We start from the raw sequence: 21,952 nt of genomic DNA, 5'->3' as shown, positions 1-21,952 counted from the left end.
ACTTGCTGTGGGTCATTTAGCAAGCTCTTGCCTTTGAGGAACTTAAAATTGAATGTAGAGACAGATAATCAGCAATGAAAAGCACATAAAATATTTACTAATTGTGACACACAAGTAGTGAAGAACACAAACATGATTTAGACTAAAGAGGGATGGCCAAGAGGGGAAAAACCTCACTCTAGGAAGATGACATTTCTAAACTAAGATCAGATCATGTATTCAATACAAGCAATGGGCGGCAGGGGGTGGGGGGTGGATATAGGCAACTAGTGAAACAATATGACTCATGATATTAAAGATTTCTCTGATTTCTTCATACAAAATAGATTAGAGAATTACAGAATTATAGAAGCAGAGAGACTCATTTGAAGGCTGATAACATTGAGAAGAAACCTAAGACTTATATGTTTTAAGAAACATATATAAAAAACTTTAAGAAATATATATAAGAAACATATTTAAGAAACTTATATGTGTTAAGAAACCTAAACTAATATGTTTCCTGTATAGATGACTCCCAAATCCATGTTTTCAGTCCAGCTCTCTTTTGTGTTTGATTGCTAGACCAGTGGTTCTTAAAATGTGGCATCATTAAGAACAGCATGTAGAGCTTTTAATAAAAGCAGCAGCATCGGCACCATCTTGTTATTTATCCTTCATCTAAATTTATTCTTTATCTGTGCTTGTTAGAAATATAAATTCATGTGCTCCATCCCAACCTAGGAAATTGAAAACTCTAGGGATCTAGCCTAGGAAACTGCCTTTAACAAGTGATTGCAGTGCATGGAAAATTTTGAGTACCACTACTCTAGGCCAAGTGTTCTTGAAAATTAGTGACATCCAAATTAGCTGGAGTACTTGCTAAACCACACTTTGCTAGGCCACACCAAGTTTCTTCAGCTGGTTGGAGGTTGGGAGAAGAATGTCAAGAAATTGTATTTATAGGAAATTCCCAGGTGATACCAACACTGCTAGTTCAGCATCCACACTTTGGGAATCCCCAACTTCCTAAGGGACACCTCCATCTATTGTCCCACCAATAGTTTAAAATCCAACCTGTGCAGACACAGATTAATTCATGCACCACATCGTTGACAAGCTTGTCTCCTGTTTTTCCTGATTGCCACCAGTGTTGTTATTATGCCACGTCTGTAACTCCATTCTTTCTCTCTTGCCCCCTACCTCTAACCAATTTCCAAGTCCGAAAGCTCATGATTCCACAATTTTCTCCCCTGTTTGTTCATTTTATTTCATCACCACCTAGTTCAGATTCTATTGTCTCATGTGGATAACTTAAAATCATCTCTCCTAATTCTCCTAACAATCAATGAATGAATCATTGTCTCTAGGAACAGATACCATAAAGGTTTTCCAAGTGATCTTATAAATACTAAACGGTGAGAATTATTTCTAAGTTTTCCATTTTCAAATTACAATCCCCTAGAATACTTTTTTAAACTAGTAAAGACAAGAGCGTATCCCCAGAGATTCTAATTTGAAGGGTATCAGTGGGGACCCAAACATCATATTTTAAAAGCCCTAAGTGTGAGCTGAGAACCACTGTAATATATGGAAACATCAAAGCAAAGAAAGAGACTCATCAGTTAATTGAATGTAGGGACTAAAGAAGAGGTCCTGAAGACTCTGAATAAGGTCACGATATTAGGTGCCAGGTGATTGGTGAGGCACAGAGGCAGGGAATTCAAGAATAACTGGTTTTGAAGGTAAGAGGATGTCTGCTTCTAGACTTACTTCATGTAAAGTGCCAGCAGGACATCCAAATGAGAATGTCAGTAAAGTCATTGGAATGGAAGTCTGGAGCTTAAAAAAATATGTTCTAGAAAATAATGATTGGGAAGTAGTTTACAAAGAGGTGATGGTTGAAGGTGCTGAAGTGAATGAAGAGAGAGGGTCTGCTTTTGTTAAAAATAACCAGCACTGCTTACTAAAAATGCAGATTCCCAAATCTATCCCCCAGGAATTCTGATTCTCTAGATTGGGTTTGGGGGCTGGGGAGCTGGGAGGTTTAGACTCTAGAGGTGATGACACTAAAATTTTGAGCACCAATAGACAGGGGGGGGAAAGAAAATAATATGAGGATGAAACTTCAGGAACTACATTGAATTATATAATATATAAGATGAAATATATAAGATGAAAACTAAAAGAGGGCAAGTAAGGAAGAAAGAGAGAAGACCAGTCATAGTAATGGGGGCGTCATTGTGGTAAGGGTGTAAGACTGTACTGGATCTGGTAGGCATTGCAGGAGTTTAAACAAAAAGCAATGGTTTCTTATAGCCAGTGACACCTCCAGTGTTGTAGCTATTATGTGCTTGTATTTTTCCTGTTTAGGTTAGTCACTCTTGCCCAGACCAACCTGCTTTTAACCAAAATGATGGTTTAAGATCCAAGTTTTGAAGATGAAATGCTATGCTTGAACTAAATTCTCCTGTGTGAACTTTTCTATATAAATGTGAGCAAACAACTTCTCTTAGGCACACTTTGCCATCTGTAAAAAAGGAAATAATAATGTTTGCTTAATATGATTATGATAATAATTAAGTAGCACTATGTATATAAAGTACTTAACATTGTACCTAGCACTTACAAGTTGTTTAATAAATGGTAGCTACTATTTATGCAATCCCAAAGCACTGTACATGGATTATTGAACATGTTAAAAGAAATTGCTGGATCTAAATTTGATATAGAATAAAGAAGAAATATTATTCAGCTGTTTCTAATCTGGTTATGTAATGACTAACCATCTTGGAATAGTTATGCTAGACCTGAAGAAACTGCAGCACTATGGTCAGCTGTCTTTGAAGACAAAGTCAAGATTCTTGACCTAAGGAGTCTATCCTCTGATCAGATAAATACACAGTAAAGGGTAGAAAAACAACCTCTGCAGGAAGCATGGTATAAAATATATCTTATAGGAACACTTACTATGGACTAAGGTGATTAAGGGAAAACTCACAAATGAGCTGGAATTGAACTTCATTTGTCTGTAGTTAAGAAATCACAGGTCTTTGTGCCCACTACAGGATCTCCCAGTTACCCTAAAAAAAGTTCACTTATTCAGTTCAGTGGTCATAGCTCTCCACAATTCTTAGCCTTTGAACCTTGAAATTCGAATATTCTGATCCTATCTAATAACAAAAGCAAAATGCTGAGTTCATGAATACATAGCTTAAGAAAGAAAGTTTTGGGGCTGGATTTACCCAATTGCAGATGATTAACTTATTGAGGTGGGAGGAGTAAATTCCAGTTTTTGAAAAATCACAAATTATCAAGGCTTATTAGGAAAGACATTTGCTCTCCAAGGGAAGACAAACAGCTGAAGGGATGTCATGATCCTTATAACTCAGGCTACCCTCATTTGTCTTTTATTTTAATTTTTTCTCTTTAATATTTTTTAGTTGTCAATCTATTTTCATTTTATTAATTTATATGCAGTGCTGAAAATTGAACCTGGGGCCTCATACATGCTGGGCAAGCACTCTACCATTGAGCCACAACCCCAGCCCAACTCATTTGTCTTTTGAAAGTCAGTGATTTTACTATTATCATAGTTTTCATTAACTTTATTTTAGAATGATATTTGTTTCAAAATGAGAATATTTTGACACTCATAAGGAATAAAAGATTTTGCAGAAATTTCACATTTAAATGATAGTTTAGCAGCAATTATTCAGGTGAATTATAAACTCAGAAAAGTGAAAAATTCTGAAATTATAACAGCTACCAAAATCAGTACTGGAAAATCACAAAGGAAAATTGTACCAGAAAACTAGAAATAGACAAGAATCATCCAGATCACCAGAATGAAATAAAAAGGTGGGAGGGGAGCATAATACTTAGGCCTGATGTCAGCCCTCATCCAATTTCTATAAAAAGTTAATTTGGCATTTATAGATTGTGTATCTTCTAGGTCTCATGTATTTTGTAAAAGTCAGAAAATAAAGCAGTAATTTCCAGGAGCCAGTATGAATTTTCTAAGGTGTCTGCAGTGCCTTCCTTTTAAATCATAAGCATTATCTTATTTAAGTTTAGTCTGCTCTGATTAAGTAGCAGTACTACTATTGCACACCTTCTGTGTTTTATAAGAAAAGCCCAGGCTGTGTTTAAATGAAATCAGGAAAGACACAATGTTTTCCACTTTACATAAAATTTTTCTGCACTTTGATATCCTCATCTATAAAATGTGGACAATAATAACCCCAATTTAAAGTATGGAAAAGTGCTTTTTTTATTTGTAGTTGTACACAATAACTTTATTTTATTTATTTATTTTTATGTGGTGCTGAGGATCGAACCCAGGGCCTTGCAAGAGCAAGGTGAGCACTCTACAATAACGGAAGTAAGGCCCAGGGAAATTAAGTGGTTTGTGTAGTCTCACAGCAAGTTAATGGTGAAAAGAAAGAAAGCCAAAAAGGGAAAGGAAAAAGAATAACTAAATTAGAAGTTAAGAGGTTCATGTAAGAATCAACCCAGGAGGCCCTCTCACTTAGCTTTGAAAATGATACTTACCTGAAGGGGCCCATGTTGAACAGTGATTCTCTGCTCGGGAATTTCCCAAGAGTCCTACATGGAGAGCAGGGTCAAATGCCCCCTTCCATCCTCAGAACTCACCTTACATAATATACACACTTCTTCCTCTCTCTCCAGGCCCATCCATGTCAGGGAGGAAAAATTAGACCTCCATTTTAAAAACTGAAGCTTATATATATATTTATATATAAGCTTATATATACACATATTATATATGTGTGTGTATATATATATATATATATATATACACATATACATATATACATATATATACTTTAACAATTCAAAGAAACTTGTAAATTCATGTTTAATTGGTTATTACAGCACCAAATCTTCTATTTATGTAATTTATTGGAAGAAGAATTATGTCAACTGTCTTTTGTAATGTAATGATTTTTTTTTCTCTTTTTATGTCAATTAAGTCAGTAAAACTAACAATGCTGGGACAAAATGAGTCTCTCATGTGGAACAGTATCTTTCAGGATAAAAACATTTAAAATATCATAAAGTATGCATAAATTTTCTTATTAAATATTATTGTAGAAATGAATATAACAAAAGAGATATTTCCATGAAATAATAATTTTAGAAACAGAATATTAAAAAAGAAAAACTCTCAGCCAAATAGCATGTGGGGTCTCTAGGATTACAAAGCATTTACTCGGAGATCTGTTAGTCAAATCATCACAGAAGGGAAAGATTTGTGTGTGGTTCTTATTATTTATGTACTAGGTACACATTTGAAAGTGTAGGGCTTTTTTACTTATAAAGTTGTATGTATTTCAGGTTTTTTTTTCAAATCTTTATTTATTTATTTACTTATTTTTATGTGGTGCTGAGGCTCGAACCCAGCGCCTTGTGCATGCTAGGCAAGTGCTCTATCGCTGAGCCACAAACCCAGCCCCAGTATTTCAGTTTTAAAATTACTAAAACCACTTCAGATGGTAAAGAAATGAAAGGAATGATTTCCTTCCATTGTTATTTTTGTCCATGAAACAGTCTGCCACCAGCCCAGCAAACAGTTAGTAGCATATCAATTTTTTATTTATTTATTTATTTATTTATTTTGCTTTAGGACAGATAACAAGGTCAGTGGTCCCACAGATTTGTTCTGAATACACACTCAGAGACAGTTAAAGTCCCTACCTAGGAAAAAAAAAATTGTGGAATTTCAGAAAATGTAACAGAGGAATATTTGCCTAAACAATAATTTAAATTAACTGAATGTGTAAAAAGTTTTCATTTTTCTCCTTTTCATTTCCAAAGCCAATGTCTCAAAAACCATCATGTTACACAATGACACTATAGTGGCAGTAAGAATCAAGAAGTGGGCTGGGGATATATGCTCAGCTGGTAGAGTGCTTGCCTTGCATGCACAAAGCCCTGGGCTCAATCCCCAGCACCACAGGGAAAGGGGAAAAAAAAATAGAGAAGCATCTATTGGAAGTCTATGTTCTGGAATTCAAAACTGTACTGCTGAAGACATGACCATGAACAGGATAGTTAGAATATTTTGACTGATATAACAGTTACTATTCGGTTTAGTATGATTAGCAAAGCTATCTTTTAACTAATTCTAGTCTGTTTTAATTTAGTAAACAACTCTGCTGTGTCCTACGCAGTGCATCCCCCGAGGTATTACATATTCTACTTTGGACATCTAATCAAATGCATGTGGATTGTGCCTAATATGCTCATAAGTATAGAATGTTGCTCTTTTTGTTTGTTTTGATTTTGACTGCATACATTCCACCTTGAACCAAGTGATGTATCAGGTCAGATTTTTCTTCTATACCAAATTCTGACACTTCTCACGACCTCTACCACTGCTGCCCTACACCAAGATCTCCTGTCTGAATACTCTAGTTACTTGGTCATATGTTTCCACTCTTGTCCCCATAGTCTAGTGTTCCCTTTAAAGGGTTCCACCAGAAGGGCATTTGCAAAACAGATCTCATTGCTTTCTGGCTTGAAGTCCTTGTTGGGGTCCCCAAAGTCTTGCATAGAGTGGCCCTGGACACCTCTCTGACCTTCCCTCCTGCCATCCTCCTCCTTGGCCATCCACAGCAGCCTATACTAGCCTCCTTACTGGTTCCTGACAACACCAGGCACACTCCACCTCAGGGTTTTTGTTCTACTGTTCTCTTCGTATCCACCTGAGTGGCTCACACTTCTGTTGAAATAAACTCTTAGCAGAGGTGTTTCCCATCTTGCTTGAAATGACCACAATCATCAATTCCTAAACCTTTGCCTTGATTTTTTTTTTCCCCTTTTGGTACCAGGGATTGACCCAGGGATGCTTTACCACTGAGCTACATCCCCAGTACATCCTCAGATCTTTTATTTTTTATTCTTTTTTCTTTTTTTTTTTTTTTTTTTTTTTTTGAGACAGGGTCCCTCTGAATTTCCTAGGGCCTTGCTAAGGTTTTGAGGCTGGCCCCAAATTTGCAATTCTCCTGCCTCAGCCTACAAAGCCACTGGGATTACAGGCATGTGCCACCATGCCTGGCTACCTTGATTTTTCTTAATTTGGAACATTTCTCATGTTTTATTATCCATTTATCTTCTTATTTCATGACTTTCTCCCCACATTAGACTGCAAACTCCATGAGATCAGGACTTTGGCAGTCTGGATTTCACTGCTTTATCACTGACCCCTAAGCAGTGGTAGCACAGAGCAGACCCTCCAGAAATGCATGTAGCATAGAAAAAGAGAGCATGAACAAATGATTAAATACATTTCTTCCCTACTTAGAGTGGCTGTTAGGAAACAGCAGCGTGCACTGCCTGTGACAGTCCAGGTGTGTCAACTGCCAGCTAACAGTGCACAGATGAAAGGAACATAAAGCAAAGACAGTGAATGCTGAAGATTGGAGCAGCTTTGCAAACATGATTCCTTGAGGCCAGTATCTAGGCAGGTGTGATACAGCCTTGCCAGTTCAGTAATCCTTCAGTCATCAACTTGTTTGCAGAAGATAACAGGAACCCATACTGATTCAGCTATTCATCCAAAACAGACTGCAGGGCTATGGGGCAATTTAGTTTCACAAAGTCATCCAGGAGCCCAGGTGACTGGCGAATTTTTTGTTGTTCTTTTGCCTTCCATGAAATGATCTCCACACGCTGAGGCTGTCTCGCCAGTATCACATCTGCAAGAAAGGGGGAATAAAGGATATTGGAGAAAAATAGCTTCCTTTTAAGGAGGTGACACAGAAACTTCACATAGTGCTTTTGGTCAGATTCAAACTTAGTTAAGTAACCATGTTCTAGTGCAATATATACTGAAACTAAGAATCTGGCTGCGTGGCCATGTACTCAGCTAAAACACTGGGAAAATAAAATTATTCTAGAAGAAGAGGAAGAAGGACACTAGGGGATAATGGTTTAGCTGAGTGCTATGAGGCAATCTACTGTGTTTCAGATGCTGTTCAAGGCCCTATAATAGATACAAAGACAATCCCTGTGTTTTATGTGTTACAAAACAGCCACATTCAATAACACAAGGTAGACTATAAAATCCATAATCCAGGCACAAAGCACTACCAAAGGTGTTCAAAGTCGAGGGATTGGAATCCTCAGAAATGAGGTTGTTTTGAGGGATGGGAAGGAGTGCATTTTGGATGGAGCAAAGGGCTAGATGGGAGAGAGTGGAGTTCTAAAGAAGAGCAAATCTCAAGGTCTGATTCAGCTCTAGCATAAAGGGAGTTGTGGAGAAAGAAGCTGAGGACTTCTTTCCATTTCTTTTATTCTTTCATGGAAACAGCTAAAGGGTTTTTGATTGGGGTAGCAATAAGATCAGATTGGGCTATATAAAGACCATCAGTGAATATAGAGTGAGTGGGAGTAGAGAGAGACAGAACAGGGATAGAACTGATAGAAGGTCAGCGTGTTTTCTTATAAGACAACTTTGTAGGAAATAAAAAATTAATAAATAAAACACCACTGAAATCACCTTGGTCAATATTAAGCTGAATGATGAGTTATTAACATATATTTATTGAATGCCTGCCATGGTTAGACTAGTAGCTCTCGGATGATCTGACCATGGACAGGAAGAAGCAAATTTCTTCCCCACAATCCATTCTCACAAATATAGTTGGAAACAAAAGTAGAAAACAATACTTCTGACAAGGTATTCTCTTTAACATAGAGGAGACTCTATGTTTTTATTCTTAATTCTATACTGAGCACCTAAATTTTTTGTTTGAAAAAAATTCTTTACATATCATGAGCAGGGCAGGAGGAATACAGTATAAGAGCTCTCTAAACCTTCTAAGAGATTATCTCTGTTAAGGGAAGGAAAACCAGGCACAAACACAAATAACCACAAGAAGGTAGGGGAGCTATGGAGGGACCTAAGAAGCCTTCTTACATTTCATGTAATTAGGAAGAAAATGAATTGCAGAAATATTAATAACTTAACTCACAAAGTAAAAGTGCTGAAAATGCAAGATAGGCAGAACTTCTCAGAGAGATCTAAGTCCTTTCTCATGTTATTGATTTTTTTAAAAAAATCAGGATTACATAATCATGGTAGATGCAATGTTAGTTTAATTTGAACTGAGCAATTAATGCTTTTAATACTAATGCTATGCAGAGGTTCTATTCATGAGACAATTAAAGCATTTATTTAAATATTCACTTATGGTCAGTCTTTTATCAGTGGCTGTAGAGAGGATGGCTTACTTCAGTCAAGTCAGTGATTCTTGGCGACTGAATTATCTACCCTTTCAAGATAATATCAAAAGTATATAGGAGGCTGAGGCAGGAGGAACATAAGTTCAAGGTCCATTTGATCAATTTAATGAGACCCTGTCTCAAAATAAAAAATAAAGGAAGAGCTGGGGGTGTAGTTCAGTGGTAGAGCACCCTGGATTCAGTCTCTAGTACTGTGAAAGAAAGAGAGCAAGAGAGAGAGAGAGAGAAACAAAGAAAGAAAGAAAGAATGAATTTTTTAAAAAAGTATACATTTGAGGCCTTTAAGCCCTTCATAAAAAAGCACTAGTCAAATGGACCAACTCTACCCTTATCCCCATCCCCCATTTCCATCATAAAAGACTGGGGTATCTTGATTTTCATTTCTAACCACCATCCTAGGATGTTATCCGCTCCTTAAAAGATTTTGTGCTCCTCTGAGTCACTTGGTTGTTCTCTGTTTTGTGGGACAGTCTAACATCCCAGGATATGACTCTGAGATGTTGAATAAGTACTGAACCAGATGTTTGAGCTACATGCCTTATTGAACTTTTTGTGTATTTTCCTACCTTGACTGTTTTCCACTGAGAAAAGTATCATAATGCAAGCTTTTAAAATGTTATCAGGGAATGCAAAACTTTCCATTAAATAAACCCACATTAATGTGTTAATGTCTTCCATTCTAAACTCTTTGTTGTAATTTTGTAAGGCATTGCTCAATTAAAACATGTTAAATTAAATTAATTCCTGGAGGTTTAGAAAAAATTGATTGTGACGGTATGCATTCATATTTTACAAGCTTAATAAGAAAGTTGGGTATTATGTGGTATAATTGCAACTGAAATAGTTTTATGTCTGATTATTTTATTCACCATTATAAAGAATAGTAAAAATTATGTGATGGTCATACTTTAACATTCTAAGTTTTTGCAAATAACTTTGGTTTGAAATTTTTTAAAGGAAAGATACATACAAATATATGTATACACACACATAGTGTAAGCTATTAAATGATTTATTGTAAAATAGATAATGTATTACATTTTTTCCTTAGGCCCTTCTGCCAATATTTGGATTTAAAATTTATAGAAATTTCTTACCATGTTTAAAAAAAAAAAAAACAAGGTTCTTTACAGTTGTTTTGGCATTTGTGGTTTGAACATAGTTGTACTGCATTTTTTAACAACTAAATGAATTCCACATGAAGAGAGCTCTTCTCACTCTCTTTCCTCTCCATTGAAACCCACAGACGTCTTGCCGGAAACGCTCTGACATACATTCCCAAGGGAGCATTCGCTGGCCTTTACAGTCTTAAAGTTCTGTAAGTAAACCAAGTATTATAGGATGTATTTCTGATTATAGTGTCAAACGGCTGCTGATAAACTTGTAAAGATTGACTCCCTCTAATAGGCTACCAGGATGCTTGAGAGAATTCATTTAAAGTCAACTCTTCCTTCACTGGTGCCATAGAACTATACTACACTTGGCTAAATTTGTGTATGAAAAATAAAATTTGTATCTCTCTTTCTAACTTTAATATCTTAAATTGTTTGCTGCTAAGTAAGTACCTTACCAAGTCAAGCTTTTAAATGAATATTTATCTTTCCCTCTGTTTTATAAAGTTGGGAATGTGACTCATATGATCTTGATCACTGAATAAATTGCTATGATGCTGACATAAGATCGAAGCTTCAAACCAATTTGAAGGTTGTTTCCTTATGATGCTCTGAATAAGAACCCACTAAAAACTATCAAGTTTGTGTTCTACTTGTGAGTGGATATGTGAAATCCTAGTGCATAGCAAATGTAGGCATTGTTTAATTAAGAAATCTTAATTCATTGAGAATTATAAATGTAGTTTTCTTATTAATGTCCAACTTCCCAATTGGTTTCCAAAGGGAAAAAAATCATATTTTTGAATACTTTTTTCTTCTAGTACCTATTCCTTACATTTCTTTCATTTTTTTTCTGTGTAGCAACACCTACATAGAAAAAATCAATAGTGCAAATTGAAAGTCATTCTAGGAAAAATTTCATCTCAGGAAAAAAATCCTGATTTTATTTTTTCTTTCTTTGAGATTAAAGTTTTTGCCTCTTAAAAAGCATTATGTCTGCTTACTGAAAATTGCATTTCAGTTGCCTGAAGTATGAAGGTTTACAAAAGTACTTTAATTCAATTTAATATTTTGTTAAAAATTAAATTCAATAGTAGAACTATTAGTTGGCCTGCTTAAGTGATGTGGTTTGCTTTCCTTTCTCAGTTTAGGTCATATTTGCTTTTAAGAAGAAATATTTTTAAGTTGTCATATTGCCAAACGTTAATGCTAATCCATCTCATAATATGATTCTGAATTGTAGCATTAGGACCAATGTGCTTATATCTCCAGGAACCCAGCAAAATATTTGAAACCATTCAAAATACATCTTGAAAACCAAGTTTGGATAAGACAACTAAAGTGATTTTTTAACAAAATTTATAGTGTGTGTATGAGCTAGTTTATGTGTATGTGTGAGTATATCTCCAGCCATCATAATTATATTGGAAATATGAATATATTATGTGAATGCATATGATTATGTAAACTATTTTAATTACATAGAAATATCACTTAAAATTCTTCTCAAGTTTGAATTACTCAGATTTTTTCCATCACAACATTATAAAATTTTCTAGTTATGCCATCATAGATTTCTAATTGTACCATATCTCTATTGACTATTTCCTACAATATTCAAAAGGTATGTGATTATGGAGACATGACTTGTCTTGGTCACTAGTATACTCCCAGCTTCTACAGCAGTACCTGATTCATAGCAGACCCTCAATAAATTTTTGTGAAATGAGTGATTCATACCCATGATACAAAGAGAACAAGAAAGCTCCAGACTTGTCAATATTCTCTTAATTTTGTATGATGCTGATCCAATACTATGTGTTTATTAATGTAATAGCTATTGTACATGAAAACAAAAAGGTGTTTTCATATCTGAAACAGGCATCCACCTGCAAACAGGCTTTGTTTACCCAGAGTGCTTATGCACACACTTTTTGCTCCCTATGGTGCATTTTCTTGAACACCTCAGAGAACATTGGCTTAGTCTGATTGAGAAATAAAAACCACAGATACTATGGTTTGGATATGGTTTGAGTTTGTCCTCTAAACATTCATATGCTGGATGCTGGATCCTTGTGTGGTGGTGTTAAGGTAGGAGAACCTTTAAAAGGTGGGGGCCTTAAAAAAAAAAAAAAGGTGGGGCCTGGTGAATTACTTCATTAGGAGTGCCATTCTCAGAAGGATTGATGTAGTTCTCACCAGGACCCTATTTAGTTCCCAGGATAGCCATTTAAAAACAAAAACAAAAAGGGCAAGCCCAGCCTCCCTGAAGCTCTCTTGCTTCCTGTCTCACCATGTGATTGCTCTGGCACCTACTCCTGCCATTATGATGCCATGCTTCCCTAGGCCCTCAGCAGAGGCTGAAGAGATACCACCAATCTTGAACCTTATGGAGAAAAGACATAGGTGAAATTTGGGAGAAATCCAGAATGGCTACTCTGATCTTTGTTGATAAGGAAAATGGAGAACCATGTGCCCTTGTGGCTCCTGAGGATGGGCTGAAGCAGGGACCTGGACCTGTCAAAACCTTAGTTGGGAGATCTCAGGGTTCAACATCACATGGTGGCAAGATGCCTGATGCTCCACCAGCCTTACCTAAAACTGCCAGAAAGGCTGTGGGAACTGTCAACAGAGCTACAGAAAAGAGAGTAAAGACCAATGGACCCCTCAAACAAAACCAATGTTCTCTTTCAAAAAGATGACCAAGAAGACTGTTAAAGCAAAGAGCTCTTGTCCTGCCTCCAATGACACCTATCCAGAACTAGAAAACTTTCTTTCCCTTCAATCTTTTAGAGTTTGAGAATTTTGACACTGCAAGAGCACCAGACTGCACACCTCCCCTTGGGTGGAGTGCCTATAACGATCCTTGACTGGGAGAACACTTGAAAAACTATTGCAGCTAGGTCCCCTTCACCTATGAAGAAACCACCACGAACACGGCACTGTGGCAGTCCCCTTCAAGCATTCTGTCAACCCTTGAAGTGGAATTGCCATCTGTTTGCTACAACATGAATTCCCACCCACGTCCAGTGCAGGCAATGGAAATGGAGTTCCCTTCGGTGGAATGGTTTGGCTGAGAAATAAAAGCTAAGAGAAATAATACAGAGAAAAAAACCACCGAACACAGAAAGTAGTTTCAAAAGCGGGGACAAGACGGGCAAGCTGGCAAGCTGATCAGACAGATCAAGCTTCTGGACAAAATGGAGCCTGTGCCAGCTTTATTGGGAAACATCAAAGAGATTCTATAGAATGTTCTTTTCCAAAAAAGGTTAAAGCTGGGCTGTTCAGTTACCAATGGGTTTCGCCCATCTCCAGAGCTACTATGAGGAACCTTCCTAGCAGAGCAGAGGGAAAGGTCACATGCATTGGGCAATCTATTGCCATGGGAGAGCCACAGAAAGTTCCCAATGTCAGGCCTCCCTCCCTGGCTTCCATGCCCAAAGAAGATCCTCGTGTATTTCACAGATGGCATCCCACGATGAATATTTAAATTTCTTGGAGCTTTCTAGTTTGTGTATGTTAGTTTTAATAAAGCATTTGTTTAACAGGAAAAATAATTAAAAAGCAAAGATCTAAATAAACCTCTGTTCTTTATAAATTTCCCAGCTTTGAATATTTATATAGCAACAACAACAACAACAAAAAAAAGGTTCTCTCACAAGCCAACCAGTTAAATGTGCCTTTTCACCAGAAAAAAAAAAAAAAAAAAAAGGAAGGAAGAAAGAAGTATGGTATGAAGATCCTCCTTTTATCCACTTCTAATTAATCAAGGTTTCCTGTCCTCTATACAGTCAGGGGGTCAGCAAAGGCTGGTGGTGGGATACTCAAAGTAGCATTAAACAAATTATTACTGGAAACACAAAGATCAATAAATATGGTTGATGCCCTTGAAGAGCTTGCAGTCTAGAGACAGATTGTAGGATCAAGCTAGTGGGACCAAGACAAACAGATCACCTCTGATTCTTGGAGAAAGTGTATCTGAAGATGTGTGCAAAGCTGGACACAGTGGCACACGCCTGTAATCCCAGCAGCATGGTAGACTGAAACAGGATTTTGAGTTCAAAGTCAGCCTTAGCAACAGTGAGTTACTAAGCAACTCAGTGAGACCCTGTCTCTAAATAAAATACAAAATAGGCCTGGGGATGTGGCTCAGTAGTTGAGTGCTCCTGAGTTCAATTCCCAATATAAAAAAAAAAAAATGGGTGCAAGCCCCAGGGAACTTTGTGGTTCATTTAATCCAGGCCAGTGGTTCAGACTTGACTTCCTGGGAGAGAAGATTTTCCAGAGAGTTCACCCAGGAGCTGAATTTTGTAACATGACCTTGGAATGAGCCTCCCAAATAAAGTGACAAACTAAGGGGACAATACGCTCAGAGACAGAGGCACAGAGTCAAGACATGGCATGGGGAGTAGCTCCAATACAGTTAGTACTCCAACATTCAGGAGGAGATAAATGATGGAAAGCATTTGGAGAAAGCTTGGAAAGATAGAAAGAATTCTTGTTGCAGGAATCCCACATTTCATGTATAAATGGATAAGCCAAGGAAAAGATGTAAGAAAGGAAATGGCATTTTCAGACTTTACAATTTAGCTAGACCATTATCCATGTCAAGGGGAACAAGATCTTTTCTTTACATTGCCCCTTAGTGACTAACATTCAATGAGTGAGCTCAAACTGTTAAATATCTTGAAACTATTTTGGCATATAGAGCAATGGTTCTTAAATATGGTGATTGTGGCAGTTACCACATGTTTAGGAAATCTGTGGGGGCATCTTTGGTTTATGATTGACATGTAGTAAACTATACTGCAATATATCACATAACCCAATGTAGAGAGAATTCTCCCACATCCTATTTGATTTCTGACTGCCCCAACACACCAAATATAAATCAACAATACTTGAATTCATGATTATACTGAAAGATTTTATAAGAAGTTCTGCATAAACCTAATAATTTGTACAGGAAATTTAAATGTAATAAATATATTCTCTCAAAATCATTGAATAACTGTGTTGTTACCTCTTGACTATTCCTGTATTGTAGAACTTCTAATCACATATTCAGTTTAAAATAGTGTTGGTACAATAGAATTACCTCAAAAGCCACAAAACAAATCAGAAATATAAGTAAATGTGAAACTCCTTTGAAATAATTATTAAATTAGCTGAGAAGCAAGACACAGGGATCTCATCTCATTGGATTTAATTAAGCAAGTTGCTTTGTCAATATTTCATATTACTTTTAAGATATCAGGGGTACAACCACATGAAATTTATGTTGTGACAATGATATAATTATTTATTTAATTGGTGGTGACCTGTTGCTTTTGTTTTGGGCGGGGGTCGGGGTGGGGAGGGGTTGTTAACTGGGAATTGAACTCAGGGGCACTCAAACACTGAGCCACACCCTCAGCCCTATTTTGTATTTTATTTAGAGATAGGGTCTCACTGAGTTGCTTAGCACCTCATTTTTGCTAAGGCTGTCTTTGAACTAGAATTCTTCCTGCCTCAGCCTCCCAAGCCACTGAGATTAAAGGTGTGAGCCATCGCACATGGCAACCTGTTGCTTTTTAAATATTACTCTTCCACTACTTACCCGGTCTACCACCCAGCTTCTATGAAGGCAGTTTTGTGACTGTTTATTTTTCCAGATCAACCTCGATTTCCCATTTCAGATAGAGGAATGTGCTCTTCCTGTCCTTTTGAAGTACTGGCAAATGAATGCTTGCCTCAGCATGTTATCAACTCTCAGACAGGATAAATGTTCTCTGTGGTATTTCAACACTGTCTTGTCCTAAAAGGAAAGTATTTTGACAATACTCTTTTCTATAAGAAACACTCATTTGTGAGACCCCTTCCCTGTTTGTGTCACTTATTCATGTTCTGTACTCCAACCTGTGTAATTTGCCTTGTCGTGTTCTCTTTATTTCAATAAAGGTTATTTTCTTCTTTCCCTTATAATATGTGAGAATGGTCGTTATTATATATCTTAAGTAGTTTTTATTCTGGTTTCCATTTAGATGTCCACTACATATTCCTTTTCTTGCACAGAATGGCTTCTGATCATGTTATTTTGCTCACACCGACCTTATTCATTAAAAGTAGAAGCAAGCATCTGACTCGTTCATAAAATTGTCTTCTAGGATAGTCACATGCGAGCATCATGTGTACAGTGATACATAAGTCATTACACTACAAATTATTTTTCTGTATTTCTCTTTTGTAATGCAGTTAGGGTAGTGCATTATATTGATTTTTTGAAATTATGTGCATAGATAGGCTATATTTTATGAATTTCACTTACATATAAAAGGTTTTTTATGAAAAGGAACATTAGATCCTATAGGGTTAAGAAACAATGCTGGAGATAAAATACTAAACGAAATAGATCTGTCCCTATCCTCATGGAAGCTCTCTCAAATGTTTTATAAAGTTCCAAAGTCACTGGTAGGAGACAGAAATAAATTATATCATAGCATGAGGAGAAAGATCATATGAAAGTAATATTTATTTGGGGCCCTGACCTGAGTAAGAGTGTATGGTAAAATAATAAAAAGGTATAGTCATCCAGTCTATTAAAGATGGAGAATAAAGATAGCAAAAGCATCGTTGGCTAGAAGTATTTTATATATAAAATCTTATCACTGTGACATTTAAAAGATCAATAATTTTTAAGACTATTATCCCTGTTAATATTGGCCTAATAAAAATTAGCCATTGGTTCTGTATTGCAAAATACATCATACAATGGAATTCTGAAGCAGGTTATCCTCAAAAAAGGTTTATTTTTGGTATAAGCCATTCAATCAAGGAATGGCTCACCCTGCTGCCACTCAGCACCAAAACCAAGGCCACATAGAAGTGATGGATAAAAGTAACTATAGGAAAGAGTTCGTTCAATCCCATGTAGACCCAGAATAGAGCTTTGATGGTTACTTGATATCTACACAAAGGACAATTAAGCAGAGGGAATACCTAAGAATCAGGCCACTGATTGTCACTAGCTCTATGCAACAGGCTGTTTACTCTTCCTCTGCTTCACTGTACCAGTTGTTTTTTCTGTTGACAAAAATAAAAAATATATAGTTATAGATGCATGAGGAAGCTGTATAAAATTTTGAATATTTTAAAGATCCTCAGGAAAGAAATTAAGAAATTATGAAGTCATCCTTTGTCTATAGAAAAAAGTGTTTCATCTTCTTTTCCTACCCATATGTGAATGATAAAAATAAAATTATAGCCTACACCATTTTCAGGACATGCTACATTATGCTTCTATCCCACATATTCAGTAAAGGGTATTTGCAAAAGAAATCAGCTACCATGTAAATGCTTTTTGTTTTAATTGCACTCTGTAGTGCTATAAACTCTTTAATTGTTTTCTCTCCCACTGAAATATCTTAAACAAAAACATAATTTTCTAATTAACTCACTGGAGACTTATAAGGATATAATAAAGATAACTTGCTCTTGTTTTGTCATTTGAAAGTAATTAAACAGAAGTTCTTTATTTAGGGAAAGATCAGGGCTTCGTTGATTTTTTTAAAGTTATATTTTTGGTGTTTTACTGGGAGCTGTAGTTGAAAAAATAATCACTAGGAGATAGCTTGGGGTAACTTTTAAAGTTATCATTACTAATCCTCATTTAAGTCCCATTTTCTGAAGGCAAATATATAAAGCAACCAAGAAAGTTTACAACTATTCAATTAAGGAAACCTGTCTTATCCTCTACTCCAGTTTTCTAGATATTTTAGAAAAGCCACATTTTAAAAGTTTCACTGTTTTGTTAGCAAAGCATAAAAGGACAATTCAATGCATACTTTATATCAGTAATATAATACCTACAAAGTACAGACATCAATTAAACCTATCATATGTAATATATCATTTAAATCGATCATGAAACTAATGAGTAACTTAGAAAATGTTTTTGTAAAATGAAAATTATATAATGAGTTGAAAGTTCTTGTGAAAGTGCAAAATAACATAGAAATCTAAACTTTTGGCATTCAGTTAAATTATGCAAAATATGGAGTTACAATTCTCCTAATTCCCTAACTACAGAAGTATGATCTCTCCCTAAATTTCGGCTTTATTCTTAATGAACCAATATATTTGAAACTATTGATTTAAGAAATTTTAGCTGAATCCAAGTTTAACATAACGAAATGAGTTTAGTAGAACATAAATAACAATTGTGTTCCTTAGAAAACAGAATCTCAGGCATAGTAAGAAAAGCATAAATTTTATGATCTCCTATGTTTCCTGTCTTATGAGTACATGAGCAAATATTTGTATATATGAAAGTTTTATAAGTAGTTTTATAAATTCTTTCATATTTTAATCCTCAAACACCTTTTCGATTAGAAGATATCATTCACATTATACAGACTAAGGTCAGAGGGGTTAAATGGATTTAATAGCCCAAGACTCAAAACGTAGGGCATATCTCCAAGCCCAGTATAGCCTCAAGTTCAGGTGAAGTATTCTATTAGAAATAGCATAGCACAGGTGGTTATCAGTGTGGTGTCCTGCTCAGCAGTACCAGAAATTTCCAAGGAGAAAAGTTAGGTTAGTGGGGCTTGGGGATTCCCCCCTCCTTTTGCTAAGGGCAGAAAGATGACTGGCTCAAAAAGAAAGCATTACTGCCCGACACTTGGGTACCCTTTCAAAACCTTGACTCCTCCATATTGAGTCCTTTGATGCATGGGAGCTTGTTAGAATTTCAAATTCTCTGACCCCTACCTAGACCACCTAACCAGGAATTGTGGGGGTGGGGCCCAGCAATCTGTTTTAACAAGACTTCTAGTGAGTGAACCCTAGGGTTTGAGAGCCACTATAATAGTTTTATTTTTGTCTGACCTGATTAAATTGTCACATCCAGTACAATCCCACTATGTCATTCATTTTAAGGAAAGGTTTATTAAAGTATATAAAAAATTGCCAGCCTTTATTGAATGCTTATCATGCAGCAGATATTGTTCTATGTACTATGGTTCCTTGAATCTTCACAGTAAACATGTTAGGTGGGTCTCTCCCCCGGTCACTGAGGCATGGAGAGATTGGATGATTTCCCTGAGGTGATGGGGCTGATGGTAAGAAAGAGAAAGTAAGGTGGAACCCATGCACTTAACCATTCTATACACCATAGGCCTGAGATTGTGCATCCAGCAAGTACTCCTCAAGAGAATGCAGTGGGAAATACATCAAGCTTCGGAGTTAGACATACCTGGGGTTGACTCCCAGTCAGTCATTTCATGAAAATAAACTTTCAATTGTAGAGGTGAGAGACCAGGCAAATTGTTTTTGAAATCCAAATATAAGTTTCTGACCTAATAAGTTGAAATATTTCTTTAAAGTTTCTGCTTTCCCAAAATAGTCTTCTGCCTCAGGCTTACATGGACCATGAAATGTTGAAGAAAAAAAAAATGTGCTGCAAGATTATTATGTTATAAACATTTATGAAAAAGGTAGCAAAATACAAGGAATCTAATGGGATTTTTTCCATGCTATTTTCCCACTAGCAATGATGTATTTTTATTTCATTGTTGCCAGGTGTTTCCATATGGTAGTCTCCATGTTCTGGAAAAAAAAAAAAAAATCTGTTCAACCTTGGAAAGCAAAGGCACAAATACTTCACAAAAAGAATTCAGTTTATACCAAAATGTGGCCATGCACAAGAAGGAAGATGTTCTTTAAGTAGTCTCCTACTCTTGTTTGCATTTTCTTTTGTCTATGCAACCCCCATAGTGATCTTTTAAAAACACAAATCAGGGGCTGGGGCTGGGGCTCATCGGTAGCGCACTTGCCTGGCATGTGTGAGGCACTGGGTTCAATTCTCAGCACTGCATATAAATAAATAAAATAAAGATCTATCAACAATTTAAAAAGTGTTTAAAAAAAATTTTTAAAGAAAAAACAAATCAGATCACATCACTTCCCTAATTAAACCCTCCAACCAGGTCTCTTAAAATAAAATCTTATCATGCATGGCCTGAAGGTCCTCCATGAGATGGTCTCAGTTTCTTTCTCCCACCCTCATGCCTTCACTCATCCCTCCTCAGTCAGGATTGATCCTTTGCTAGTCCCTTAAAGTGAAGCAAGCTCTGGCCTCAGGACCTCTGCAGGGTGCTTCCCTCTTGCTCAGTAACTCTCTCCAGATGTTCACGTGATGTGCTCCCGACTCCACTCTGGTCTCTACTCATATATTCTCTCTTCAGAAATACCTTTCTTAAACTATCTTTCAAATAAAAATCTTACCCCATTACCATCTATCCTAAATCCATGTTTTACTTTCTATTTAAAGAACTTCCTCTTATCTCACGTTATATATTCATTTGTGTAATTTTATTTATTTTTATTTATTTATTTTGGCCCTGGGGATTGAACCCAGGTCCTATTAGCCACTGAGCCACATCCTAAGTCCTTTTTATATTTTTAAACTCACTCATTTGCCCAGGCTGACCCCGAACTTGTCATCCTCCTACCTCAACCTCTCCTGTTGCTGGGATTGCAGGTGTGCACCACCACGCCCAGTTCATTTGTTTACTTTTAATTATCCACACTCCCCATGGGAATTTAAGCTCCCAAAGAGTATAGAATTTGTCTGATGTGCTGCTGTTTTTCTGACACCTGAAACAATGCACAGCACTCTTATGGTCAATTATGTTAATTATTAACTTTCTTTAATATTTTTCTTTATTTGTTTTATATACAGTATGCTGCAGAACAATCAGCTAAGACAGGTGCCCACGGAAGCTCTGCAGAATTTGCGAAGCCTCCAATCCCTGTACGTATAACTGCAATTGCAAAATGTTCAAGATCGGTTTGGGAAGGAGCATTGACATCTACAGTTGACAATTTTACTTTGTTCCCTAGTTAATGGTCAGATCTAAGAAAATTGTGAGTGAGAGTCCATCAGAGCAACAATTGTTCACATGCTCACTAAACACTAAGATCTATGGGTGTATCCTAAAGTTCCTCTACTGCCAAAGCATCCCCATAACTTCCCACAGACATACAAACATGTTCACAAAGAATCCCACGATACATACCTTCACACACCACATGAACACACAGACATACAAATATGCTCTGTAGCAGCGTTGGTGTCCCCAACTCTGAATCCACACTTTTTGCTTCAGGACTTTCCCTCCCACCCCCACCCCCACATGCCAAGTTCAAACCACTGAATAAATAAAATTAAGTTATTCACAAAAGGAATATTCTTGCCAGGGAGACATTTTGGAACCTGGGTTGTGATCAGTTGTTTCAGTGATTACTTGGCAAGTCTATGCCACAACTATTTTGTCAGAAAATCTTCCTCTCATCAGAATGTGTAATTGTTTACAATATATTGCATGATTTCTGATATACACATGTGTAATGTATGCTCTGATTTTACTTATACTGGAGGTCCTCATTTGTCAAACAAAATACTGCTGTCTGCTCTTGAATGCTGTGTGAGATAAATGCATTAAAAAGAGGTAAATGAATATTGCAAACTGTAGTTTAAAGTTTTTATAAAGAATTCCTTAATTAAACCCTACATATAGTTTGCTTAATGCCTTTTACTGAGGTGACAC

At 36.4% G+C, this 21,952-nt stretch overlaps 1 protein-coding gene and 1 pseudogene across 3 annotated transcripts in view; both read left to right on the top strand.

Moving 5' to 3' along the window:
- Lgr5 (leucine rich repeat containing G protein-coupled receptor 5) overlaps positions 1-21,952 on the top strand; it is a 122,908-nt gene that overhangs the window by 59,692 nt on the left and 41,264 nt on the right. For all 3 annotated transcript variants that reach the window (XM_027923212.2, XM_027923159.2, XM_027923100.2), the window contains exons 3-4: positions 10,499-10,570; positions 21,085-21,156. In XM_027923212.2, coding sequence (XP_027779013.2) covers positions 10,499-10,570; positions 21,085-21,156 — 144 coding nt within the window. The remainder of the gene's footprint in view (positions 1-10,498; positions 10,571-21,084; positions 21,157-21,952) is intronic.
- LOC114088329 (securin-like) lies at positions 12,794-13,284 on the top strand (annotated as a pseudogene).

Source organism: Marmota flaviventris, chromosome 3 (genome assembly GCF_047511675.1).
Source record: "Marmota flaviventris isolate mMarFla1 chromosome 3, mMarFla1.hap1, whole genome shotgun sequence".
NCBI classification, from domain to species: domain Eukaryota; kingdom Metazoa; phylum Chordata; class Mammalia; order Rodentia; family Sciuridae; genus Marmota; species Marmota flaviventris.
Note: the sequence above shows the minus strand (reverse complement) of the source record. Positions and strands in the feature narration are given on the sequence as shown.